The sequence below is a fragment of the Penicillium psychrofluorescens genome (assembly GCF_964197705.1).
Source record: "Penicillium psychrofluorescens genome assembly, chromosome: 1".
Taxonomy (NCBI): Eukaryota; Fungi; Ascomycota; class Eurotiomycetes; order Eurotiales; family Aspergillaceae; genus Penicillium; species Penicillium psychrofluorescens.
Window position 1 is genome coordinate 3,420,163 of NC_133439.1, and position 26,100 is coordinate 3,446,262.

Here is a 26,100-nt window from a genome sequence, read left to right on the forward strand (position 1 = left end):
CGAATGGTGCCTTACTGCCTGATGAGTAAACGCAGAGTCAATGCTGTCATTGGCCGGCCCTGCCCGATAGTTCGTTCCCCCCGATCGTCCGTTCCCCGCAGAACATTGGATAAAAGACCAACGACGTTTCTTGGTCTCGTTGACATGCTCCCTTGACTGGTGTAGCAGATCATGAATCCCACTCCGGAGATCCAGTTCACTCTCGCCGACCCCGGCCGCCCCCGGTCATCCTCCCAGCGGGGTGGTGGGGGTGGAATCGCCGGCGGGCGCCAGATTACTCGCAATCGCGCGAGCTATAGCTGTCACATGTGTCGCCGGCGCAAGGTGAAATGCGACAAGGTAATACCTCCGCTTGAGTCGCTGCACGCTGGCCGATAGCTAATGTCTGTGGGCTCATTCCAGGTCCATCCGGTCTGCGGAAACTGCGTGAAGAACAGTACCGAGTGCGTGTACGACGTGTCACCGCAGATTGATGAGACTCCGCGCGATTTATCCCAGTCGCGGCACGGAGTCAAGCGGAGGAGAGAGACTCCGAGGGAGACTCCGCGAACACTCGAGGAGGATGTGGATGAGCTACAGTCGATTTACGGGCACCTCAGAGAGGCCGGCTCGTCAGCAGCCCACAAAGGAGCCATTGAAGCCCGGCTGGACAAGCTCATGTCAATGATCGAGCGCATTGGTGGGGACCAGGCTGTCGAAGCGGTGGAGAGACATGCGGAAAGTCTGGAGCCAAATGTCAAGGAGGAACCCCTGTCGAACAATGACTGGAAGCGATCGAGTTCGGAAAGGTCGGCGAGCCCGCGTCGTGCCGCGGCAGAGTCGAGTGGTGATGAGTTTCCGATTCCCTCGGGACAAGCGACAGACCTCGTTGATCCCGTGGGGAGTCTCAATTTGGGCCATCTGAGCTTGGAGGATGGTGGCAGGTCGAGGTGGGTTGTATCCATTGATGGTGAGATTTCATTGCTAATGCCGGTTTAGATATGTTGGAACCACATATTGGGCGTACATCTCCCACGAGGCATGTCTCCCCCTGTTCTCATTGTACTGATTTCTCTGGGCTGACTGAAGATACAGATCAATGAGCTGAACCAGCTGCTCAGAGACCAGAATCGCTCCCATGACCAACCGTCTGTTTCCGACACCACTAGCCCCGGAATTACTGATCCAGCTGCCAGCGCTGGAAGGACGTGGAAAACGTCGATCGATAGTACGGCTTCACGTTCCACTGCGTCCCCTGGATCCCGAGAGTCTTTCCAACAATCCATCATCTTCCCCTCCGGCGACTCCCCTTCGGTAACTGACAGAGTCGTGGAACCCGAGATGCTTGATCATGTCCCGACAAGACGTCAAAGCCATATTCTTTACAAGGGGTTCATGTCAGGAGTCCACGCGATCAGTCCAGTCGTTCACCCACCAAGCGTTCTCAAACTTTACAACGCCTTCTGGGACTGGTATGACTACAAAAGTTATTCGGGAGACCCGTGCCCCAATCCCTCGTTTATTCCACTGCTATATGCCATTTGGTATGGCGGTTCCGTCACCATTTCGATCCGAACAATCAAGGCTGAATTTAACGCGTCGTCGCGATTTGCTTTGTCCGGAATGTACAGCGAGGAAGTCACCCGCTGGTTGACGAAGATTGCCTTTCCTCGCAGCCCTTCTCTCCAGGGGTTGTCAGCCTACCTTATTGTGCAGACTATTCTCTCCAAGGAGGAAGAACCCCTGACGAGCAGCTTATTCGTCAGCCTTGCCATGCGCGTGGCACAGACTATGGGCCTTCATCGAGATCCAGCTCAGTTTGGGATTGAGTCATCCGAGGCAGAATACCGACGCCGCCTGTGGTGGCATATCATGCATATGGACGGCCTCGTCGCGATGTCCAGTGGCCTGCCGCCGCTGGTCGGCGACGAGAATTACTGGGACGTTCGTGAGACGAGCGAGGTGAAAGATACCTTGCTGGGTACCCCGGCAGCTGAAGATTATGAACAGCTGGTGGCTTCTAACCGCCGTGCACCGGACAACCCCGATGATCCGGTGCTGTGTGGTGGGCCATCGACAGTGAATGTGTATTACCTGTCTGCAAGAGGGAAATACATTATGGCTCGTGAGTGACTTCTTGTTCGAATAAAAATCAATGCTAACTGTCACTAGGTGCCGTCCGCCGAATCCTCAAAATCCAATTGGGCATAAAGCCCTTGACTCGGAGGGATATGGAAGAGCTCCGATCAATCCTGCTCGATCTTCAGCTCAAGCTTAATTCCATAGTGAACCGGATCCCAGAGGGCAAGAACCCCGAGAATGTCTCGGCAGAGCGGGACTTGTCCATGTCCAAATCGCCGGTGGAGTCTCAGTCTACTGATACCGAACTTCCAGGCGACGGTCCCAATGGATGTCCCGAGCAATACCATTCCCAAGTTCTTGTGTCCTTCCACAAGTGGGCTAGAATCGTTCTGTCGCTATTCATTGACAAGGCCTTCTGTGTTGCCTACCAGCCCTTCCTCAAAAATGCCCGAAGTCGAATCTGGCCCGCGGCGCGACAAAGCGCCCTTCGACATTGCCACGGATTCATGGAGAAATTCATTCAACTGGCAACCGATCCAGACTTCCAGCCGTTCCATTGGAGCTGGCCGGGCAACCATCAACCGATGCATGCGACAATGATCATGCTCATTGATCTCTACGAACGACCCTACAGCCCCGAGGCATCCAAGTCACGCGCGTTCATCGACCGGATCCTGGCGCTGTCTGGGCCTGATGGCGGGGTGGTTGGAGGCGAGGATGGCGTCTCGACGCAACGACCGCTGAAAGATGGTGGCCGGGAGGCGTGGGGCATGATCCGTCGCCTGCGCCAGAAAGCCTGGCAAAAGGCCGGCTTGAATCCAGAAATGCTCTGGACCGAGCAAGATCAGATCCAGGCAGGCGTTGCTTCCCCAGCAGCTGACCCTCGGGTTTTGAACAATGGGCTCTTGGACTTCGGATCATCGTCTACGGCTGGGTCGCCCTCCCAAAATCGGATGGCTTCGCTGCCGCCGAATCGTCAGCCCACCGATTTTGAATACAAATTCTACAACATGACCCGTTCTCAATCGGGTCCCTCCTCTGCTTCGGTTCACCCCAGTCCTCTACGATACTCTCACCAGGTTCCATCCCTCGATACCACCTCTCTCCCCACCTCTCTCCCCACCGCTTCACCATCACTTGTCGCACAATATTCATTATCTCCCGGATCGATGAGCAAGCCTGGCAGCTCTGTTGTATCTGGCTCCGCAGCCTCGAACTCGCCCGGCGTCGCATCATCCCTAAGCGCAGGCCCATCGGTCAACTCCCCTCCTCTCTCCTCTTTCATCCCCATGCCTCAACAACAACCACAACCACCTCCGAACTCATCCCCCGCCGTGTCCTTCCTGGACCCCACCCCGCAGAATATACCACCTATGAATGTACATGTACCCACCCCTCCCTCCATGGTGGACCCCAACCTCAACTTCGACTGGGACCAATGGGACGCTGTCTTTGGTCAGCATCTCCCCGTCGCCGATGAGTTGATGGAACTCGACCCCGTTGCAGGGTTCGAATTCCCGGATTTGGGTCCCTCGGTCGCAGATACTGGTATTGGGAATGCGGGCGTACCGGGCATCGATGCCAATGCCATGCCCGGCGTGTCTCCAGTCGGGGCGAATGGAGGCGCTTTTCCGGCGCCGTGGACCGCGAATGGCGGGAATATGCGTGCCTCGTCGAGCGATTGGCCCGGGTATTGTTAATGTCATAATATTCTCATAGACTTATAGTATGGACCATGTATAGATACACGCATATCTCCATAATTAATCTACATGTGTTTATCATTCCATATTGAGAGAGTTGAATGTGCGCCACGAGATTCTCAACTCTTGCGGGAGACGACTACGTGTGGAAGGCATAGACCCGACATAACAGTGATAGATTCATGAGGCGTGACTCTTGACAATCGCAAAGATGCGACTTGCAGGATAGCTAGAACAGACCCGGACCGCCTGGCGGGAGGATATCTTGGAAGTCCGTCGCCCGTCAAGCGATGCAGGACCCGCATTTCCTTCCTCCCCCTTTTCATAGCTTTCGTTTTTTTGCATTTTCTTCTCGCCCGCGCCGACAAATGGAAGGACCGCTTAGACCTTGTTCTCCTTCAGACCGTGCTTCCAGAGAGTGGCGAAGGGGGTGACGCCATCATCGCGGAAGTCAATCAGGATGTGCCTGGGACAGACAGTTAGTTTTGGGATCGTGCATAGATCGTGGAGAAGGACGGGAACATACATGGCATCACCGTCCATAGACTGGCCCATCATGACATCGTAGTTGTCGTAGTTGGCCGAGATCTTCTTGATGGCGGCGGCGGCGTTGGCCTTGAACTCGGCAACGGCCTCGGCGTCACCCTTGGCCTCGAGGGCCTTGAGGACCTTCTTGACGTAGGCTATGACGAGCAACATTAGCGAATCTGCATTGCGCATCAGAAAAAGGACAGTTCATGGCATACACTTCAGGTGGCCCTTGAAGGCCTCCTTGGAGGGCTTGAGGCCCTCCTCGGTCTTGAGCCAGACCAGACGGAACTGGTCCTCGATATCGTGGACCATCTTGGTCTCACCCTCACCACCCTCATCGTCGCCACCCTCAGCCGAGGGGTTGGCACCCTCGAGCTCGAAGTCCTCGTTGGCGGACTTCATGTACTTGCGGCAGTCGACCTCCCACAGGATGGGGCAGTCCTTGTTCGGGACAATCTTGAAGGTGTCCGCAAGCATCTCGTCGCCGGAGATAACGTCCTCGTAGATGATCATGGTGGCGGTGGGAGAGGGAGGAGAACGACTGAAAACTGAACAAATGGGATGAAAAGCGGGCTGACTAGGAGGGAAGAAAAAGAAAAATAGGAGGAGGGGAAGTTTTTTTTCCTTAGTGGCGGGTACCGTGGTGGGGTTTTGCTCTGTTTGTTTCAGTCTGGGGACAACAGAGACCATTGCGGGATAACATAGGGTTATGAGTTCGTGAACTACTAGTAGTGATCTCCTCGGAGGATTCTCTGATGCGAATTACTATTCTTGTTGATCTGTAGATGCCCAGATACACGCCAGTACCCTCCAGTACACGCCAATACCATATAATACATTACCTCCCTCTTGAAGCTAGGCAAATACCGTCACAGCTTGTTACGCGGCCCTTTCCGGCTGGCGCCACCGGACTTTCTCCTGATCGGCGGCTGTGAACGTCTTCTTCATTCTACCACTCCCCAACGAAGACCGACCTATCTTCCTCACTATCCTTACCTACTTTATTCTTACTCTCCTTTCATCTGCTCTTGAATGTGTGACCCCGTGTCATCCGGTTCCTCGATCGTGCCTGCCCATTAGTTTCCGACGCATCCGGGCAGTCGCTGACGAGAGACGCTTCCTTTTTTTGTCGCCACTCCTTTCCCATTCCACTTGCCGAGCGTCTCGCTTTTTAGCCTCCGTGATAATAATTTCGACCTTTATCCTTGGCTGCGCGTTGAAATTCACCTTTCAGAATACCTATTGTGGCTGGATCACGCCACTAATCACCACCATGACTCGCAACACATCCGTCACGTTCGAGCTCCCTCCTTTGCCGTCATACACCTTGACTCCCCGAGAACCGCTGCTGGCTCCGATCCCGGACAATGTCTTGGCCCTCATCCTGCCCATTGTCGCCTACTGGGTCTTGTCCATGTTCTATCACTTCCTCGATGTCAATGAATACTTCGTCCAGTACCGTCTACACACTCCCGCCGAAGTCTTGAAGCGAAACCATGTCAGCCGCTGGGAGGTTGTGCGCGATGTTATCTTGCAGCAGGTGATTCAGACAATCGCTGGGATGTCGATGTCATATTTCGACGCCGAGGAAGTGGTTGGCCGGGAAGAGTACGATGTGGCCGTGTGGGCACAGCGGCTCCGGATCGTCCAGAAAGCTTTCCCCCGCTTGTTGGCTCTGGTTGGAGTCGACTCGCTCGGTCTTGCCAAGTCGTTGTCGCTGAATGGACACTCGATGTTGGCTGGAGTTCTAGCTGGAGGCTCGTATCCCGGTGTCACGCAGTCCCTACTTCTTGACACGGGAGCGGAAGTCGTGGCACCGGCGTTTGCTAGCTGGGAATTATCTGCCGCCAGTTTCATCTACTGGTATCTCATCCCCGGTCTGCAGTTTGCACTGGCAGTCGGCATCGTCGATACCTGGCAGTACTTCTGGCACCGTGCCATGCACCTGAACCGCTGGCTCTATGGTAAGTTGAATTACTCGCAAAGATTTGGACTCTAGCTGACCCAAGCAAGTTACTTTCCATTCCCGCCACCACCGTCTCTACGTTCCCTACGCTTTCGGTGCTCTTTACAACCACCCCGTTGAGGGATTCCTTCTGGACACGGCCGGTACGGGCGTGGGCTTCTTGGTCTCCTGCATGACCAACCGCCAGGCTATTTGGTTCTTTACCTTATCTACCATCAAAACCGTCGATGACCACTGTGGCTACGCCTTCCCCTGGGATCCTTTGCAGCACATCACGTCCAACAACGCAGCTTATCACGACATCCATCACCAAAGCTGGGGAATTAAAAACAACTTCTCCCAGCCGTTTTTCATTTTCTGGGACCGTCTGCTCAACACCCAGTGGAAGGGAGACGTCAAGCTTCGCTATGAGCGATCCCGCGATTCCGCTCAGAGACAGGTGGACATGGACGCCGCGAATGCGCCGCCCGCTGCCGGCCCGAAGGTCCACGAACATGAGCCCGCTGTAGTTTCATCAGAGGGTCCCGCTGGCCGTACACGTTTGCGCCGCAAAACCGCTACGCTGTCGCCGCGGGTTGATAGCCTCAAGGGCGCGACCCACGGCATGCCCGGCAGCGTCCTCCAAAGCTAAGAAAATACCTTCTAATGCATTCTGTTGGTCCTATTGGAGCTTGCTGGTCATCTCCTCGGCTGTGGTTTCAATCGTCTGTTTTTTCTAATGTCCATGGAATCGCTGATTCCGGTGTATTAATACTCTGAGAATATGCGAGTCAATGCTTTGTATATGCCTTCCTCAACGGCCTACTGTCGCTAATGTCTATTTTCTTTTTTTTATCTCTACTTGCTCAGGCATCCAGATGACAAAAACAATAAAACAATCTTGAATTGTGCCAATCTATATAGGGAATTATAACAGCAACAACTGTCCTCCATTCCCGTGCAACCACAATAGCAGTAACCTGGAAACAAAATAGATCCTTAACATCATCCATTCTCACCCAACCGCACCTCCCCAGTCCTCCTCAGATAACATTCCCCTCATCACAAACCAAACTCCAAGTCGTCGTAGCCGGCGACGGACCCCACTGTCGCCGTGGTGGCCGATAGCCCTCGTCCTCACACGGCGCATCCGTCCAGTCGCTGTCCGAGTACTCAGACGGAGAGTACTGGTAAACCAGCGGAACCTCCGCAGAGCCTGTGGACTGGTGATGCTGAGAGGCGGGGAGCACAGTGCTTCGCTTCGTACTAGCCTTGGTGCGTCTGCGCTGCTCGTTCATCCTGGCTTGCACCGGCGGAAGCATCGATGGATTCCTGGTCCGCGAAGGTGAGGGGTTGCCTTGAATTCCCAGTTTTTGATACGACTCGATCAGCTCGTCGATCTGCTCGTCGATGTCGGAGCCCCATTTGCTGTGCATGTAGGCTCGTGATGGGGCTTTTGATGGGTTGGGGACCGCTGGGCTTGGGATCGTCCTTGGAGGCTCCGGGTTTACCGGTCGTTCTGGAATAGTTTGGCGGCTGATGTTTCTGGATGCTGGGCCTGCGGCTGTGGATCGTTGGGGTCGCTTGTCCCAGAATATGTTCCTGGAAGCACGCCCATTTTGAGAAGACGACGAGATGGTTGCTTGACTGGGGTGACCTGCGCTCTTCACTGTCACGGGGGTGGTTTGAGGTGATGCCACGGAGCTTGAACCTGGTCGAAGGAGAAGATTCTTCAGAGCATGACTGTCTTGGTGGTGCTTCAAGGTCGGTTTCCCTTTATTGTGCCGTTGAGTTCCGTGCTCGCGATTCGGATCCTCGTGCCAGGCCCGAATACAGCGTTTCCGGGTGAGTTTGAGCGTGTTGGCCAGCTGATTGGCGGTGCTGTGCAATCCGTCAGATTCAACTCCGAAGCGATTCAGACTCTCATCGATGAAGGGCATCAGCCGGCGCAAACGGTGCTTCTTGCGAGTACGGGTCCGGCTTTGCAGCACCACGAACAGGCTTCGAACCGTGTACTTGTCCGCGGCAATGCGCGCCACAATGCACGCCGCACAGTTGTTGATCTGGTACGTCCATGCCATGGGTGCCGCAGGCCAGCCAGACTCAGGTCTAGTCCACATTCCTTTCAAGGCCTGGAGACTGGACAGAATCTCCTGTTCGACGGACCCGACAAGATGAGGGAACGCTTCCAACTTCCGGAGGTGCACCGTGACCTCATTCTTTACCAGGCGCTGGATGTCGTTGACCAAGTCCGGATTCAGCGAGCGATGCACCTCGCACAACGTGCTGGGCTGCCACCTTGACTGGATCGAGCGCATGGAGAAGGACCATTCCTTGCGCAGACGCTTCGGCAAGGCTTCGATCATCTTTTGAATGCCGGGTCCCTGCTGCGAGGCATGGTCGTGCTTGTTGTCTAGGTGTAGGACCTCCGTTAGCTGCTTCACTTCTGCCCGCGTCAGCTCAGTGACTAACCGCGGGTATATATTGGGTGATGTCCGGGCTGCGTGTCTGGCCTCTTGGGTGATGAAGGTCCGAGGAGGCTCTTTCTTTTTTGTGCTGCCGTGTCGCTTCATCCTGGAGAAAAGAATCCTTGAATGGTATTCATGGAATGACCTGGTGGACCAAATGTGCATCCAAAGTTGGCGGCGATGATAATTTTGACCAGGGCATGAACGGAATATTTAACTGTTGATCTGAAACAGTAGATCGAGGAGCCTTTGAGCTTTTTGTAGGAATTTGCCGGCAATTTCTTTCGTTCATCGTGAAAGGCATTGTGAATATGCAGGGATCTACCGGCAGAACATCGTTCTTTGGGTCTCAGGGCTTTTTGTAGAATTCCACTTTGTTGTTGTGGCACACCCGTTCTTTGTCGATCTGTGTCGATAGACTCGGTTTCTTTGTTTCTTTTCTCTCTTAGCTTGTTTTATAGTTACTGTCAATGCACCTGATGCATCACATGACAGACACTCGACATTCCTTGTTTTTATTTCTTCCTCATCAAATTCACCCTCATCAAGATCAGATAAAAGTAATCGCCCTGGCGCATCCATGCACCGTACAGTCCTGCGCGCCCAGCAGGGCGATGTGAGACCGCTGCCGTACACCGCATCGCCCCTGAAGCTGCTGTGGAGCGACATCTGCCTTTTCTTCCAGAGTGCCTGGGCCTTGCCGAGGGTTTTCCTTCCACTTAACCTGAGTCGAACATGGCCGCTTGATGAGTTCTATCCATCATGGCGAGACTTTGGAGACACCACCGTCCACGCTTTTCTCGTTGTATACCAGTTGCTCTTTCTCCTGTCTCTGCCGATCGTCATCATCTTCTTAATCCCGACGCTTTGGGCCCTTGTATACATCACGGCTGCTCTCTTTCTCAACCATGTCGTCTGCAAAATTACGCTTAATGGCTTCAAGCGATTTTTAGTGTCCCGAGTTCCGGTCGCCGAAAGGCCGGGCCATGAGCGGGAGCACTGGATCTACGTGAATGGGGTCGGGGTAGGGTAAGTAGATATGCAAACCGAGACTGGGCCTGCGTGGAAGCTGACCCCAATCAGCCACCATTGGCTACAGAAACATGTTGATTTGCTCTCATACACTTTCGGCCGCAGGGTAACCGGAGTTCTTAATCCCACGTAAGTAGCCAACGCGTTTCAGTGGTTGATGAAACTGACCAGTTTCCATAGCTCTGGTATCATATTTGATGTTCTTCAGTGTCTGATTCAGCGTGATTTCTCATATGCCACTCAGGATATTCGAGACGAATACGTGCTCATCAAGGAAGCTCTTCTGAATCCCCAGTATGACAAGGTCATTCTCATACTCCACAGCCAAGGAGCAATTGAAGGGGGTCTTGTCATCGACTGGCTATTAGACGAGCTTCCTCAGAACCTGCTGCATCAGCTAGAAGTATACACTTTTGGTAGCGCGGCGAACCATTTTAACAACCCCAGCCAATCGCAATCGACTCAACAGACAACCCTGCAAAATTCCAACGCCGAGCAGCAGTCCCATCAGTCTATTGGCTACATCGAGCACTATGCCAATGCGGTGGACTTTGTCTGTGTGTGGGGAGTTCTGCACTACATTAACATCCCAAATCGGTACATGGGTCGGTTGTTTGTCCGCCCCGGCTCTGGACATCTGATGAACCAACATTACATGGATAACATGTTCACGCTAGGACCTGATCGAAAGGTTCTAGATTCGAATCCTTTTATGGATATGGAAGTGGACATGACAGAAGGCACAGTAGACAGCAACACACCACATCTGAAGCCAGGATTTGCTTCTGCACCCTGCGATGCGTTGCTCCCGAACATGTCCAAGGGAGATCTGTCGCGCAAAATCACTCAGACGGATAATGGTAATAAGGTTCTGCGTGTAAAGGATTTCAGCCGTCTCTGGCAGTACCGAAATGGAGGCTCGCCAACCGATGTAAACCATGATTAACGGCTTGATTTTGTCAACTGTGTTGAATGGATCCGTTGATCAGGTCTAGATTGGCTAAAAAACCTTGATTTGGTCCTGTATCGGAATCAAAAAATATATGTTACAGTTGCTACGCCTTCACTTACTGACCCGCCGAACTGTTTGACGATTTATCGGAAAGGCACCCGGATCTCCCAGAGGATCTCTGAGAGACAGTGCAGTCCAATTAGTCGAGGGTCGAGACTCATACGTCTTCAGAAAAACCCAGGCTGCCACTTTTCTTCACCTGCGCCAATTTTGAGCCATCTACGCGGCCAGCGGGGCACGGATTTTTATCATACGCGTCCGCAATGCGTGTTCCGCTTTGGTGGTTCCCACGACTCATCACTCAGCCACATTCAATCACACAAAGTCATTCAAATCCGGTCGTCCTGTATTACTACCAGCGTTTAGCGTCAAGAATGTGTCAAAGGAGCATACGTATTCAGCCCTAAGCCTTGCCGATTTGAGGTTAGCGTGCTTTCCAAAATGCGAGGAATCTAGACACTCAACTCTTGTCCACGATTCTTTGTTTCAGACTTTCCGCGATGAGACACGAATCGTTGACTCCGTAAGCACCAAATCGTACGATGGTACCAAAAATATCGCACTGGGGACAATAGAAACCCACGAAACGAAAGCCCGGCGCTTTATTACCACCAGCCCCAGCATGGTGATCTGAATTGGGGATGCTGTAAAAAAGAATTTAAATGCTTAAATCTTTTCTCTGACTCCTCTTTTATTCATCGATTTGTATGTCTTGATCATTGAATATTCGATTGCAGTGCTGCAGGTCTGACGCCACTGCATTTCGATTCTACTGATGTCTCTCATGAACGCTCCATGGACGTTGTCACGATTATGGCCTTCAAAATTTACTTTGCTTCTATTATTGAGCGTCCAGGCTCTTGCTACAGGGATCTCACTCGACGTGGATAGTGATGGTCTGTGTTCTTCCCTCTGGTAGTGCATGGGTGACGACTCTAATGCTCATGACCAGAATCTATCAAATCGGCCGCCAGCACAGTGGTTTACGATCTCATCACATTCTACACGGGAAATAACACTGGAGATGTGGCTGGAAATCTACCTAGCCCATACTACTGGTGGGAAGCCGGCGGCCTTTTCGGATCGCTCATCAACTATTGGGCATACACGGGCGACGATACCTACAACGACATTACAGTGCAGGCTTTGATCCACCAAGCGGGTAGCGATGGTGATTTCATGCCAGCGAACCAGACACTAGATGAGGGCAACGACGACCAATGCTTCTGGGCTATCAGCGCCATGATGGCCGCCGAGCGTAACTTCACAAACCCGCCTTCTTCGGATCCTGGGTGGTTGGCAATGGTGCAGGCTGTCTTCAACGAGCAAACTACGCGCTGGGATGCCTCTACCTGCGATGGAGGTCTGCGATGGCAGATCTTTACCTGGAATGCAGGGTACGATTACAAGAACAGCATTGCCAATGGCTGTTTCTTTAACATTGCAGCTCGACTAGCGCGGTATACAGGAAATGCGACGTATGCCAAGTGGGCTACCCGGGCCTGGGACTGGACTGAAACTGTGGGCTTGATTGGATCCAGCTATGAGATTTATGATGGCTCCAGCGACACTACCAACTGCTCGTCCCTTGACAATGATCGATGGACCTACAACACAGGCGTATATCTTCTCGGCGCTGCAATCATGTATAATTATGTTTGTAGCTCTCTCACTGCCTCCATTTTCACGTCAAGCATTAACACTAGACCAGACCTCATCACTATCTACTAACGCATCTACCAACACATCCTCGATATGGAAAGCCAGGGTAGACGGCCTGCTGTCCTCGGCCAATCACTTCTTCTCCACAAACTCTTCAAGCGAGAATGTCATGTACGAACGGCAATGCGAGTTGATCGATAATTGCGACACAGACGAGCTATCTTTCAAGGCATATCTTTCCCGCTGGATGGCCGAAGCCGCCCAGGTTGCTCCTTACACCTACAATACTATCATGAGCTACCTTCGTGCCACTGCCCAGGCCGCCGTCGCGCAATGCGAGGGCGGATCTACAGGTACTTACTGTGGGTTTGAATGGACTACGGGCACCTACGATGGGTCAACTGGTGTCGGCCAGCAGATGGGTGTTCTTGAAGCGGTGCAAGGATTGCTTATTGGAAGCGTGCGCGGCCCGTATACTGCTTCTACTGGCGGCACGAGTAAAGGAAATAGCGCTGCAGGAACTGGCGATAGTTCAGACTCTGCGGTGTCGTTCTCACCTATTACTACAGCTGATAGGGTCGGCGCCGCCATTCTGACTGCAGCAATCCTTGGAGGTGTTCTCTCTGCTGTATATTTGATGATCTCTTGATTTTGTTATCTGGCTGTATAAATTGGGTTGAAGTTGCAGAATAGGCAGCGAGATACCCATAAATTTGTTCGTTTGTTTACCATAAGATATTGTGAATAATATCAAGGCATGTTTTGCGCATATAATGAAACCTTCGCATGATATGCCCTTTGTTCAATTCAGGTAATAGGAAATCTTATGGAGCATTGTATTGTCAAATGTGAGTTGACATGGAAAAAAGTATACACATAAAATAGAAATTTCGGAGGGAGATACTTTAGGCAGGAGGAATCTGCTGCTCATTCAGGGGCCATTTGGAAATAGTGGCCTCCTCTCCAGTCAACGTAAAGGTAAGCACGACGGAACAGTCATTGTTCAGAGCCAACTCATAGTGTCCAGGATAAACGACACGGTTGCCCAGTTCGTCCGTACGAGCGACATTGTCCAGCGAGACGGGAATGGTCATGGTCTGTGACTCATGGGGCTTCAGAGAACCAATACGGTCGAATCCAATGAGCCATTTAATTGGCAGCGGCTTCGGACCTGCGGTTGTGCTGGCGAACAGCATGGCCGTGTAGTCCGAGGACACATCGCCGGTGTTGGTAACGCTGACGGTGAAGTTGAGGAATGGCAGCTGCTCCACGACGTTGTAGCCGGAATGTGGGCGGGCCAGGAGCGTGTCAATGTTGAACGACGAGCCCTTGGGCTCCATCTTGGACAGCGCTGTCTTGAAAGTGGTGTAGAACAAGCCGTGTCCAAACTCGTAAACTGCTTTGCCCGTGTACCATTTGTACGTCTGGCCTGGGTTGTCGCCGCTGGGACGCAGGTGCATGTCGATTGCAGGGAACTGCAACGCGTACTCAGCCGGATACTGTGTCGCCGTCAGACGGCCAGCGGGAGCTCGCTTGCCGGTGATAATGTCCAGCAGCGCCGGACCACCAGCCTGACCGGGATAACCACCCCAGACCAATGCATTGACATGCTTGTTGGCCTTCAGCGATGAACCGTCAACCTGTCCACCGCCCATCTGGAGGACGATCAGTGGCTTTCCGAGTTCGCTCAGCTTTTGGATGAGCTGCAGTTGGTTGCCCGGCCAGGTAATAGTCTCGCGGTCCATGGCCTCTGCTTCGATGGTGTTGTCGATGCCGCCAGCGTAGATAATCACATCAGACTTCTTTGCTGCTTCAATGGCCGCGTTGAACCCGGATGTTGATTCCGATGAGATGCCCGTGCCAAAAGCCCAGTTGACATGCATATCAGAGGCCCGCAGAGCATCCAGCGGGCTGGTGAGATACGGTGCCGCGCCGTAGTAGTTGCCCTGCATCTGGGTTGTGGCGTTGCTCCACGGCCCAACTAAAGCAACACTTTTGGCCTTCTTGCTCAGTGGCAACGTACCGTCATTTTTCAAAAGCACAATGCCTTCCACTGCAGCCTCGTACGAGATGTTCCACGCATTGCTTGTAACCACGTCGGACCAGTCAAGCTTCCGGTACTCGCTGTCCTCGCCATCGAAGTAACCTAACCGCACAAGATTGGCGTAAAGTCTGATCACACCGCGCTCAATGTCCGTGCGAGAGATCTCGCCGTCCAGGAAAGTCTGGTTGAGGTACCATGGGTAGGTCTGACCGCAGTCGATATCAGTGCCAGCTCTGAAGGAATCGGCTGCCGCGCTAGTGAGATTGGTTGCGTACTCATGCGGGTTGAAAACATTGTACACAGCATCGCAGTCGGATGAGACGTAGCCGTCTTCGACAAAGTCCCACGAGTCGCGAAGCAGTGTCTGCAAGAAGAACGAATTGGAACACGAAGGGACTCCATTGACGGCATTGTAAGAGCACATCACACTATGCACTCGCGCATCGCGCGAAGCAGCCAAAAACTGAGGTGTGAAGTACTCGGACAAGTCCTGAGACGTGATGGCCACATCGTTGCCCAGCCGCGAATGATTATGCCAACTTTCAATGTCGTAGCCGGCATAGTGCTTGGCAGTTGCTACCACCTTGAGGTGCTCTGGGTCCACACCACCTTGCATACCGGTGATGTACTCATACGCATATGTTGAGCATAGGCAGTAGGCGTCTTCGCCGGGAGTTTCCTGGCCACGGCCCCAGACCGGGTGTCGGAAAGCATTGATGTTGGGCGCATAAGCATCCAGCCCATATCTACCGTCATTGTTGAAAGCCCGACCTTGGGTGGAGATAATTCCGCCAATTTGGTTGATCAGCGTCTTGTTGAGGGCAGCCATGGTCAAGATGGGCGACGGAAATGAGGTCGCCCAGCTGTAGTCGCCCTTGGCAGAGAAGTTGGCCCTGTCCAGTCCATGGAGAGCTTCACTCCACACATTGTAGTTTGGCAGACCCAACCGAGGAATAGCCGGAATGACATTGCCGGTGCTGTTGATGAGCTCCTCCAAGGTCATCAAGGAAACCAGGGCGGCGGCACGGTCATGGGCACTCGCAGACGTGTCGCACACCAAAGTATTGCTCAGTGGCCCGCTTGTGCAGCTCGGGAAAGAATAATGAACACTGGCGAGGGTCTGAGGATACAAGTCGGGGTTGGCCCATGTGTTGTAGTCGCGATAGGACGAGTTATCCTGGGCCAGGATGGTTGGCGTCAACGCCGCCAACGCAGCCAGCACCGAGGTAGCAGAATGCATATTGAGAGCGGCTTTATGTTTACACGCTATGGCATTTTTCTCCTGGCTCCCAACGAGCTTCATTTATAAACATCCACAGCTCCAAAGCCGAAATCCGGGATCAAGCCGGGGGAAGCAGCCGTCCCCACAACGCCATCCAGACTCAGCAGGTCCCCCAGTCGATCCTGAGTTTAGGCCGGGGCTTTCAGGCGGTGATTCTCCGAAGTCACTGCGAGCACGGGGAGGTTGACCATTTTAGCCTGAATGATCCAACGACGTTGGTCTGTGCACCGGTTAGACTTGTTAGACGCTTATGCCGAAAAGGATGCTCACGTAAATGGCCTGGATTGTTGCACAATACATTAATTGCCGGAAATTCCGATCTACGGCACTCAAGAGCAAACAAGCTTACCAATAATATTCTCTTCTGCACCCGTAGTTAATTTGCAGAGCTAGGGGATTCAGGCTGAACGAGTGAGGAAACAACTTGGGGTTTCCCGTTGATGCCGATCGCTGCAGAATTGTTCTCCACTGAAGCCACCATTTTGCCGAGGAGGTGCAGACAAGCATTAATGATTTGGCTGAATGGTTGTTTCTTGGAATGGCGAATTTTCTGGAATTATGCAAGTTGGAGGATGAGAAGAGCCGTAAATTTTGACCACTCCTTTTAACCCTTCAGTGTTTATTCTTTTATGTGTATTGTAGAACAGTACAAATACTGATTGTCTACATTAAGGTTCTATTGGATGGTATAGAAGTGACAATAGCAATTGGGGTCCGCATTCACCCTCTGACCAACGCTATTTCCGAGCTACTCAATATGTAATCTTGAACACCCAGGCAAAGTAATCAGCGTTGACCACGTCTTCGCACACAGACAGAATTACACTGCCATTGGCAGTTTTGTGGCTAGGCACCACGTCCCCGTGCTTCTTTCCACCGACAACTGTGACTTGATCACCCTCCACCCACGGGATCGGGCTGGTGAGTGCCAGCGTGCCATTAGGCCTAGCCAGTGTGTGGATGTAAAATGCATCTTGGGAGATAGTAAAGCGGATATTATCTCCTTCCTCGGGCGTCACAAACCAGTAAGTGGTATTGTATATGGCCTCTCCGTGGTTTTTAATCCACGTCCCGGCCTGGCGCAAGTGCTGCTGCTCCACATCGAGGATAGTTCCATTCGCCATGGGCCCAACATCAAGCAGAAAGTTGCCGTTCTTGCTGACAATATCAATCAGCGACGTGACGATGGTGCTTGCGTTCATGTAGCTGGCCAGCGGCGTGTCTCGATTGTAGCCGTAGCTGAACGGGTCCATTCCCAGGTTGCTCTCCCATTTGCGCACTTGCACACCATTGTATCGCGCATACTCGGGCGTGTCAAAGTCACCGGGAAGTCCACAGCGAGCGTTCATAACGACCTGTCGATCCTCCTGCGCCGCACGGTTAAACCACGATGAAGCGAATTCCGTTGTCCGGTTTGGGCCTCCAATGTCGCACCACATAATCTCCGTGCCCATGTCGGCCAATGTGTTCATTTCCGGAACAATTTTGTCCGTGATGTAATCTCCCAAGGGGACATATCCAGCGTACGGAAGGGTCTTATTGGTGAAAGGATTAGTAGCATTGCCTAAGGCTCCTGTTAATTGCAATTTTCATCACGAGTTCCGTAAAAGGGCAATCAATACCTCCAGGCCACTCGGAGAACCCATATTTCTTATAGTCTGGATTAAACCACTCAGGCAGAGAATAGTATGTCGCGCGATGTAGATGCGGCTGGTGCTCCTTTGCCGCGTCGAAAAGTTCCTGGCGCAGAGATAGTCAGTTCAGGGCCGATAGTCATTGAACGAATGGCTTACCTGGAGTAGATTTCGCTGCGGACCTAGATCCACCGCTGTTCTCTTCGATACGTCGGAGCCCGCAGTGAACAGTGCAAATCCGTCATGGTGCTTGCTGACTTGAACAAAGTAGTTGGCTCCAGCATCGGCGAACAAATCTACCCACTCCTTAGGATCCCATGCGGCGGCAGTAAAATTCTGGATGAAGTCGTCGTAAACCACATTCGGTCCATAGGTCTTGAGGTGGTGCTGATAAGTTTGGGTTGGATTGCTGGGCCCCTGGTTGAGATTCCACCAGTACCTATTTCGATCATTAGTGAGAGACAAGTGACCGTGAAAGAGTATCTGACCATTCGGCATAGTCCTCCCTCGACCCCTTGTTGCCCCATCCAGGCACGGAGTAAACTCCCCAGTGAATGAAAATGCCGAACTTGGCATTGTTGTACCAGTTAGGTGATTCGTGGCTGTACACAGATTCATATGTTGCCTCATAAGGCTTGATGCCATATGTCGCTTTGAAAGTATACGGGCTAGATGCAACCCGATGGCCTCCAATGACAACAGTTGCTGGACCAGCGCTGCCGGCTTGGACTCCAGGTCGGTTTCGAACGCCAACTTCCACGATAGCCTGGTCGCCAGGACCCAGTCTCTTGATAACACCCTCTGTCACAGTCTCCAAATGTGGCGACTGAACATGAACCCGAACCGTATTGTTGCACAGGATGAAAGACTTGCCGACATTGTTGACAAGGACTTCAACGATTTGAGTCTTGTCAGTCGCACCCTCCATCCACTTCTGAGTAGACCGAGCATATTGTATTTCTAGGCTGGCAGAATGCTGCTGCTTTTTTGGAACTGGCAACATTGACAGAGAAAAAACATGCAGCACCGTGCTGATCGACGCTCCACCAGGCGAGGTGGACGACCCTGCCGTGGAGTTAGGCAAAATCAAAGACACAAGGTCCTTTGAAGAGTCCAGCCAGTTGATGGTCTGGAAGATATTTGACCGGTTGTAGTTGGTCGTACTATCAGTCAGATAATTCGTGAAGATCAGATCGCCACCAGCTGGGTATGGCCAACTGAACCAGGCAGGCACCAGGAGCGGTCCCGAAGTCGTGCTGCCGTCGGCATATTTGGCCATTATGGAACCACTGGCCATTCCAGACTCTGCGGATGCCAGCATTTGATAACTGAAGTATCTGCCTGGCGGAACGTGGACCTCTTGGCCCTCCGTCCGGACATTGTCATTCCCGGAGGCATTGTATTTAGCAAATCGATAGTTAAACCCTCCATACGAGAATTTCTCCGGAGGAATTTGGCTCGCCGGATAGGCATCTGTACTCAGTCAATTGGTGATGTCAATTTGAGGGGAAACTACTTACTTCCATGGCCGTCATAACTGGATTCGTTGGGGGACAATCCGAAAGCACGGTTGTTGTAAAATGGCTGCAAATTCACCGGAAAGGAGGTATTCACACCCGACAAAGCTTGGTAGTCATTCTGAGGTTTGAATATCACTGCCTCGCCAAGTGAAGCTACCACCAGAAGCGTATAAATAGTGTTGCGAAATGTCATGGCCGAGAGACATGGATTTTGTTTACTCATTCGGCATGAAGGACTTGGCAACGTGCCCTGAATAAATAATAAACGCCTGCTAATAACAGCCGCGGTGTCATACCCCCGCAGATCGGAAGATAGTATCAGGAACTAAACACCCGAACGTCGGGTAAAAGCTGAGCGCGGTAAAGGCATTGTAGATCTTCTATTCAATGAGGAGGTGGCGCAATTTCTCCGAAGCGTTTCCATCTGCTCATAGTCTTGCCGAGATGCTCCATAGATTAAATAACTCGAAGCTTTATTCTAACACCATTCAAAAACAAAAACCACAATATAGGAACACGAAAGGAGGTATTGAGATAGATCGCTCTGACTATTGAATGTTTCTAATTCGCTTCAATCAGGTATATAGTAGATGAAATCAAGATAAAAATAAACCGCTTCATCAGCCCAAAGATATTGTCTAGCGAGGCTATTTACAAACGGTTTTACTCTACCTGCAGAACTGTCGCCTTCTCTTGGTCTTCACCAAGAATACCACCCTGCTCATTCATCACTTGAGCAAAGTGTTTCTCTGCTCTCCATGCCAAGCAGCTATCACCCGAAAATAATACATCCAACTGCTCAAGGTGACGATTTGCGGTTTCTGGGAGCTGTCAGTAAGATACCTGAGAAACTGCCGAGCCAACAGTAATACTAACCAACATAGAACAGGTAAATGGGCACCAGCATAGCCAGGTTGATAAGGGCAAAGAGGATGAAGACCCAGAAGCTAATGGCTTGAATGAGGTACGGGATGATCATGTTGATTGTTCCACCCGCAATGGAGAAGGCGAAGGTCGACAGCGCCGCGCCTTTACTGCGGCTGGCCAGAGGAAAGACCTCGGTTGGGTAGACCCAGCTGGGTACTATCATTAGCTGTGGAAATGACCAGTCAGGATGTTGGACTTACCAAGTCGTCAGCCATGTGCTGCCATATATGAATGTGTAAATGTATAAGACAGCAGCAACACCAGACCCATATTGAGTTGCAAGTGACGGATTACTATCCGAATGAGAAATTGTCTCGTGCGACAACACACCCCCGACAATCAACACAGTGCCCATGAGTAAACAGCCTATCAGCATCAACTTTCGTCGACCAACCCGATCAGCTAGGTAGATTGAAAGTGCCAGGCTGGCAATATAGCCAAACCAGTTCCCTCCGGCCAGCAGAGCGGGCTTATCGCCTTTGAAGCCGGAGAGGGCGAACATATTCGGCGCATAGACAGAAATGAAATCGATACCAGTTAGCTTCTGCATGACCTGGACACCAGATCCGAGGAGAACTCGGCGGCGAGTGTGCAGTTTGTCTTTTGTGAATAACATGGAGTAGAAACTGTGCGAGGTTGAAGTTGCCTCGGCGCGGATGGCAGATACAATCTCGTCCATCTCCGCGTCGATTGCATTCTCGTCCGTATCAATACGACATTGTGTTAGGACAGAACGTGCGCCCTCCAGATTGCCTATCTTGGCCAAGTGACGCGGTGACTCTGGGTAGAACGGGGCGACTGCCAGGATGAACAGGAGAAAGACAATCTGGAAGCCAAGTGGGAACCGCCATGCGAAAGATAGTGATTGCGTTTTGACACAGCCAAATTCCATCCAGTATGCTCTGCTCGTAGGTTAGTGACGAGCTATAGTCCGGCATAAATACAAGACTTACATCGCAGAGCCAACCATCGCCAGCGTAAACTGAACAGCCACGAAAGCGCCTCGCAAATGGGGATCTGCTATTTCCGACGTCCACACGGGGACAGTGGTGTTCAAATGGCCACATCCGATTCCACTGATGACACGTGCAAATGCCAGCCATGTCATATTCTGCGCTGAGGCTAGAAGAGCTGCCCCCAGCATCCCCCAGATACAGCCTAGTTGAATGGTCTTTAAACGACCAATCGAATCGGCAATGTTTCCGACAATCAACGCACCTGCGAGGTGGTCAGTCTATCCCTGCGTTCGCAAATCAAGAAAGAAATGCGTGAATCATACCGATCGCAAAGCCACCAAACCACAAACTGACCAATCCTCCGATGGCTGCTGCATCTCGATCGCTACCACTAGCCACGCCCATGCGGTGCAAATAGTTCTCGTTGGTATTGACTTGGCTCATCACGGCAGTGTCATACCCAAAGAAAGTGATGGCACATCCCGCAAAGGCCAAAATCGCAAAGGTTATTGCTCTGCCCCGCAGTTTCATACATCTTGACGGTGAGTATCCTCCGGGAATATACCGCGCAAAGTTTGGTTCCGCTGATAGAGGGTTAGAGCGAGTGGGAAGAGGCAAAGTCAATCGACACTTACGCCGGAAAATGGACTTGTCGCCGGCCGGCGACATGGTCTGCACCGCGGATTTCTCAGACGCCATTATTGAATATAGAAAAGAGGAGCGAGAGGAGTGCGGTTTAAGAGGGGACTCGCTCTCGGATGTCCTCCGACGGAGCTCAGGCCCCCGGATTCTCCAATTGCTCCCCAGACTCCACATCGCCACATGGATTAAAGGTAAAATCCCGGAGGAACGCCGAGGGCTTGGAAGGTTTAACCAGTCATGAAACCTTTCAAACAATAGATAATGTTCATTACATACATTGCTAGTTAAGATACAGCCGCTATGCATACATTGCCTTTAAAAAAAATGAATACAAGACTTAAAGCTCAACCTGCCCGAACTTCTTGCTCCAGCTCGTCCAGCGCGGCCGCATACTTCGCCTTGAGGGAACCCAGCGCATCCACCTTGAGCTGGACGCGGTCGATCGGAGATGCACGAACGATGCGACCGTCGAGCGTCTTCGAGATTTCATTGGCAAACCACCGACCCTCACGGTGAGCCACCAGAGTCCACGCTGAGCCCTCTCGGCCAGCACGGGCCGTCCGTCCAACCCGGTGCACGTAGGTCGTTGCGCTGGTTGGAACATCGTAATTGATAACATGAGTCAAAGAGGGCAGATCCAGTCCCCGCGAGGCACGGTCAGTCGCCACGATCACAGACAGCTGACCGCGGCGGATGGCAGTCAAGGTCTTTCGGGATGCAGACGATTTGTTTGACTTGATGATAGTTCCCACACGGCTGGCCAACGGTGGGTGGAGGATTGAAAGAAGGCGAGACAATCGCGAGGCGGATTCAGAGGACTTGGTGAAAATCAAAACTGTCGTGCGCGGGGGCCCAATGTTGGGTACGAGAGCGACGGAGTCGGCGTCTGACTCTTCGGCATCGCTAGACTCATCCGAGGAAGAATCAGAAGAATCGGAGTCCGACTCTGAGTCGGATCCTGAAGAGGAAGTGTCATCATCAGAGCTCGTACCTTCGGAGCTGGTCTCATCGTCCGAGCTAGAGCTGTCGGAGTCTGACGTGTCGGATGCAGGTTGAGGTGCACGCAAATCTGCGCTGATATTGATGTGGGAGAGGAGGAGATGAAGCAGATAAAGAGGCTTCTGTGATCCATCCCCGACCGTAACCATATGCTCGTGCAACGTTGCCGGGAGGGTGAAATTGGCGTCTTGGTTAGTGGCCGATGGGTCCTCATCGACCACAGCCTTCTCGGTACCAATAATAACCATCTTGGGATTTTCCAGATGCAGGGAGTTAAGCTTCGAGATATCCCGTGTCATCGTCGCACTGAGTACCACCTTCTGTGGTGCTTTTGTCTCGATAGGAAGTCCCATCTGAGCGAAAAATTTCCCAGCCGGCCCCCAGGCGTCCGGGGCATATCGTTCATTCAAAGAGTCCATCACCACGCCCACCCACTCTTGGAAACTCTCATTCAACAGCCGATCAGCCTCATCAATCACAAGCCATTCTAGATGTTTGAGAGTAAACCCTTTGGTGTAGCGGATGTGGTCGACCAGGCGGCCCGGGGTGCAGATGAGAATGTCAACATTTGTCTCTGGGCTCCGGATATGGCCTGGAAGAGTACTGCTCGAGTTCATCGCTTCATCAATACAATCCAGGATGCTGAAATCCATCCATTCATTCCCTTGTAACCCTCTCTGGCGTTGCTCCACCATGGCCGGATTGTAAACCTGCTCCATTCGCATCAACAACTTTTGCTCATCTTTAATGGCCACATTGCCAACAGCACTCGCAATACGAAGTCGCGAGCCAGCTCCGCAAAGCTCGCAGGTCTCCCGGGCCTGTTTCACCAACTCTCTAGTCGGAACCACGATGAGCCCGCGTAGTCTTGGGGCAGGTCTCGCTGGCAAGGCAGTAACCATTGGAAGCACGTAAGAGAGCGTCTTCCCAGAACCGGTGGCAGCAGAAATACACAAGTCTCCCGGGTGATTCTCTTCCCCTTGCAAGAGAAGCGGGATGACGGCCGACTGCACGGCAAACGCCTCTTCGTAATTGTGTTCCTCGAGGATGCGCAGGAGATCGGGTTTAATGCCCAGATCCGCGAACTTGGATCGCGCGGCTGCCGATGTTCGCAGAGGGTTTGCCAACCAGGCGGGCAGCGAAGAGTAAGTCGGAGTCTCCTCGATCTCTGGCGGATTTTCGGGTTGTGGCAAGGGCTCGAGGCCTTGGGCAACGACCGGTTCAACCGTGACTTCTTCCTCGGGCTCGGGAGCTCGCGGCTTTTTCTTCGCCTTCGCACTTGCTACCGTCTTAGTTCTTTCAAACTTGGACATGATCCCGGAGTGTTTGTTCTTGGTAGGTTGGGGTTCGCCATCATCGTCCGACGGTTCTTTCGTGTCTGCCCCATCAATGTCCATGGGCTCTCCATTCACAGCCTCAGATTCATCAGCTGCACCGTCGTCATCCTCAGATGTCTTTCGCTTGCTTTTCTTCGACTTTTTTCTTTTTTCAGAGACTCGGTCGTGCGAGTCTGCAGCTCGCGCCTTGCTGCGCTTTGGCGAGACAGCACTTTCTTTCCCGGTCTTCTTCGGAGAATCATCCCCCTGAAGCGCGTCTTTGAGCTTCCTTCGTTTCTTGGTGGCATCGTCGTTCTCGACTGGCGAGGTCGACAGACTTGGGCGTTTCTTGTGCTTCTTCGTTGGGGACGGCGTGGAGGCAGTGTGCGCAGTATCGACGTCTCGCTTTCGCTTGTGGGCAGTGGAAGGTTCAGTTGCAGCAGCCTTCTTTGAAGACGCGGAAGCCGCCTTATGGCCAGCCATTCTCACAAAGACAACCGAGCAGTCGGTGCTGGAACAACGAATTGATTCGAAGCGGAACAAAATCAAATTTTGGGTTTGAGCTGGCAGAATGCCCGACCGGCTTTCCCACCGCCCTGGTTTATCTCCTGTCGTGTTTCGACCGCGACAAGTGATGGTGCTCCGTGTCTGCAGACAGTCTGTTCGCCATGGACTGGTCTCTCTGTCAATTGATCTTGTCTGGGACCTCTCGACCTGGAAATCATTGCCACCATGACGTATAACATTGCGTGAGTTTCATTGCCTGGACCCTTGCCAAGACGGATAATCAATTGACTAACTTCTCGGCAACAGCATGGTCAGTGACTTCTTTTTCCCCCAGCCGGGTATGTTCTGAGATGGTGCGCCGTATTGATGATAAGTACTGACTCCAGCCAGGGGGGATTGAAAGTCACATCTACCAACTGTCCTCGGTGAGCATCCTCCGCCGCCTTACTCCATCTCCAGCACCGTGCTAACTAACGGTTCAAGAAACTCATCGATCGTGGACACAAGGTGATCGTCATCACCCACGCATACAAAGGCCGCACTGGAGTCCGCTACCTCACCAACGGTCTGAAGATCTACCATGTCCCTTTCTTTATCATCCACCGCGAGGCCACTTTCCCCACCGTCTTTTCCTTCTTCCCCATCTTTCGAAACATCATCATTCGCGAGGAGATCGAGATTGTTCATGGACATGCCAGTCTCAGTAGTTTCTGCCATGAAGCCATTCTCCATGCGCGGACAATGGGGATACGCACTGTCTTCACGGACCACTCCCTCTTCGGGTTCGCCGATGCAGCCTCGATCTTAACCAACAAGATGCTCAAGTTTGCTCTGAGCGATATCGACCATGTCATTTGCGTCAGTCATACCTGCAAGGAAAACACAGTCCTTCGAGCATCCTTGGATCCGTTGATGGTCTCTGTCATTCCGAATGCCGTGGTAGCAGAAAACTTCTGTCCCCGTTCCTACACTCCCCGCGCCTTGGATTACATACCTGGCTCCCCAGCTGATACGCGGCCCTCCCCCGTGCCCATTGGGCCAGACGACACGATCACCATTGTAGTGATCTCTCGCCTCTTTTACAACAAGGGCACCGATCTGCTGATCGCCGCTATCCCGCGGATTCTCGCCTCTAATCCTAATACCCGATTCATCATTGCCGGCTCAGGCCCCAAAGCAATTGACCTAGAGCAAATGCTAGAACGCAACGTTCTCCAAGACAAGGTCGAAATGCTTGGGTCGGTCCGACACGAAGAAGTACGAAATGTCATGGTGCGCGGCCACATCTACCTGCATCCCAGCTTGACCGAAGCCTTTGGAACAGTGATTGTCGAGGCCGCCAGCTGTGGGCTGTACGTGGTCTGCACGCGAGTCGGCGGTATTCCAGAAGTGCTCCCCCAGCACATGACGACCTTCGCCAAACCAGAAGAAGACGATCTGGTGGTGGCAACCAGCAAGGCGATCGCCGCTCTACGCTCGAACAAAGTCCGCACGGACCGGTTCCACGACCAAGTGAAGATGATGTACTCCTGGCGCGATGTGGCCCAACGTACCGAACGTGTCTACCAGGGCATCACCGGCGACATCAGCGCCGAGGAATTTTATGGCTATTACCCGGGCCAGGCTTGGGACGGTAGCGGAGATCGCGTGCGCAGCTTTGCGCTGATCGACCGCCTGAAGCGCTATTACGGCTGCGGCGTGTGGGCCGGCAAGCTGTTCTGTCTGTGTGTGGTGATCGACTTTCTGATCTACGTGTTCCTGGAAATGTGGTTTCCGCGGGCCAATATCGACATTGCACGCAGCTGGCCCAAGAAGCGGGCCGAGGACCAAGCTGGTCTTGAGGGCGCTGCACAATGAGC

The 26,100-nt window shown here is 52.5% G+C and overlaps 11 protein-coding genes across 11 annotated transcripts; 5 read left to right on the top strand and 6 right to left on the bottom strand.

Moving 5' to 3' along the window:
- Window positions 1–171: 171 nt before the first annotated feature.
- On the top strand, window positions 172–3,761 carry PFLUO_LOCUS1270 (uncharacterized protein; the record flags this gene model as incomplete). The annotated part of the gene is made up of 4 exons (XM_073778294.1): window positions 172–339; window positions 403–929; window positions 1,101–2,104; window positions 2,152–3,761. 4 exons carry the CDS (start codon window positions 172–174, stop codon window positions 3,759–3,761), a joined length of 3,309 nt encoding a protein of 1,102 aa, XP_073635363.1.
- Window positions 3,762–4,145: 384 nt separating this feature from the next.
- PFLUO_LOCUS1271 (uncharacterized protein) lies at window positions 4,146–4,808 on the bottom strand (the record flags this gene model as incomplete). Its single annotated transcript, XM_073778295.1, has 3 exons — window positions 4,146–4,230; window positions 4,291–4,447; window positions 4,511–4,808. The coding sequence occupies 3 exons, from the start codon at window positions 4,806–4,808 to the stop codon at window positions 4,146–4,148; spliced, it is 540 nt and encodes a 179-aa protein (XP_073635364.1).
- Window positions 4,809–5,568: 760 nt separating this feature from the next.
- On the top strand, window positions 5,569–6,892 carry PFLUO_LOCUS1272 (Sphingolipid C4-hydroxylase sur2; the record flags this gene model as incomplete). Its single annotated transcript, XM_073778296.1, has 2 exons — window positions 5,569–6,259; window positions 6,309–6,892. 2 exons carry the CDS (start codon window positions 5,569–5,571, stop codon window positions 6,890–6,892), a joined length of 1,275 nt encoding a protein of 424 aa, XP_073635365.1.
- A 391-nt stretch (window positions 6,893–7,283) lies between these two features.
- On the bottom strand, window positions 7,284–8,813 carry PFLUO_LOCUS1273 (uncharacterized protein; the record flags this gene model as incomplete). Its single annotated transcript, XM_073778297.1, has 1 exon — window positions 7,284–8,813. One exon carries the CDS (start codon window positions 8,811–8,813, stop codon window positions 7,284–7,286), a length of 1,530 nt encoding a protein of 509 aa, XP_073635366.1.
- A 475-nt stretch (window positions 8,814–9,288) lies between these two features.
- PFLUO_LOCUS1274 (uncharacterized protein) lies at window positions 9,289–10,686 on the top strand (the record flags this gene model as incomplete). The annotated part of the gene is made up of 3 exons (XM_073778298.1): window positions 9,289–9,737; window positions 9,792–9,869; window positions 9,921–10,686. The coding sequence occupies 3 exons, from the start codon at window positions 9,289–9,291 to the stop codon at window positions 10,684–10,686; spliced, it is 1,293 nt and encodes a 430-aa protein (XP_073635367.1).
- Window positions 10,687–11,536: 850 nt separating this feature from the next.
- Window positions 11,537–13,063, top strand: PFLUO_LOCUS1275 (uncharacterized protein; the record flags this gene model as incomplete). The annotated part of the gene is made up of 3 exons (XM_073778299.1): window positions 11,537–11,648; window positions 11,705–12,408; window positions 12,464–13,063. 3 exons carry the CDS (start codon window positions 11,537–11,539, stop codon window positions 13,061–13,063), a joined length of 1,416 nt encoding a protein of 471 aa, XP_073635368.1.
- Window positions 13,064–13,319: 256 nt separating this feature from the next.
- PFLUO_LOCUS1276 (uncharacterized protein) lies at window positions 13,320–15,698 on the bottom strand (the record flags this gene model as incomplete). Its single annotated transcript, XM_073778301.1, has 1 exon — window positions 13,320–15,698. One exon carries the CDS (start codon window positions 15,696–15,698, stop codon window positions 13,320–13,322), a length of 2,379 nt encoding a protein of 792 aa, XP_073635369.1.
- A 794-nt stretch (window positions 15,699–16,492) lies between these two features.
- On the bottom strand, window positions 16,493–19,087 carry PFLUO_LOCUS1277 (uncharacterized protein; the record flags this gene model as incomplete). The annotated part of the gene is made up of 5 exons (XM_073778302.1): window positions 16,493–17,313; window positions 17,363–17,480; window positions 17,534–17,813; window positions 17,863–18,847; window positions 18,895–19,087. 5 exons carry the CDS (start codon window positions 19,085–19,087, stop codon window positions 16,493–16,495), a joined length of 2,397 nt encoding a protein of 798 aa, XP_073635370.1.
- A 678-nt stretch (window positions 19,088–19,765) lies between these two features.
- Window positions 19,766–21,476, bottom strand: PFLUO_LOCUS1278 (uncharacterized protein; the record flags this gene model as incomplete). Its single annotated transcript, XM_073778303.1, has 5 exons — window positions 19,766–19,970; window positions 20,022–20,723; window positions 20,775–21,039; window positions 21,101–21,361; window positions 21,413–21,476. 5 exons carry the CDS (start codon window positions 21,474–21,476, stop codon window positions 19,766–19,768), a joined length of 1,497 nt encoding a protein of 498 aa, XP_073635371.1.
- A 287-nt stretch (window positions 21,477–21,763) lies between these two features.
- PFLUO_LOCUS1279 (ATP-dependent RNA helicase dbp6) lies at window positions 21,764–24,217 on the bottom strand (the record flags this gene model as incomplete). Its single annotated transcript, XM_073778304.1, has 1 exon — window positions 21,764–24,217. The coding sequence occupies one exon, from the start codon at window positions 24,215–24,217 to the stop codon at window positions 21,764–21,766; it is 2,454 nt and encodes an 817-aa protein (XP_073635372.1).
- Window positions 24,218–24,466: 249 nt separating this feature from the next.
- PFLUO_LOCUS1280 (Phosphatidylinositol N-acetylglucosaminyltransferase GPI3 subunit) lies at window positions 24,467–26,098 on the top strand (the record flags this gene model as incomplete). The annotated part of the gene is made up of 4 exons (XM_073778305.1): window positions 24,467–24,483; window positions 24,548–24,579; window positions 24,632–24,666; window positions 24,725–26,098. 4 exons carry the CDS (start codon window positions 24,467–24,469, stop codon window positions 26,096–26,098), a joined length of 1,458 nt encoding a protein of 485 aa, XP_073635373.1.
- Between the last annotated feature and the right edge of the window lie 2 nt (window positions 26,099–26,100).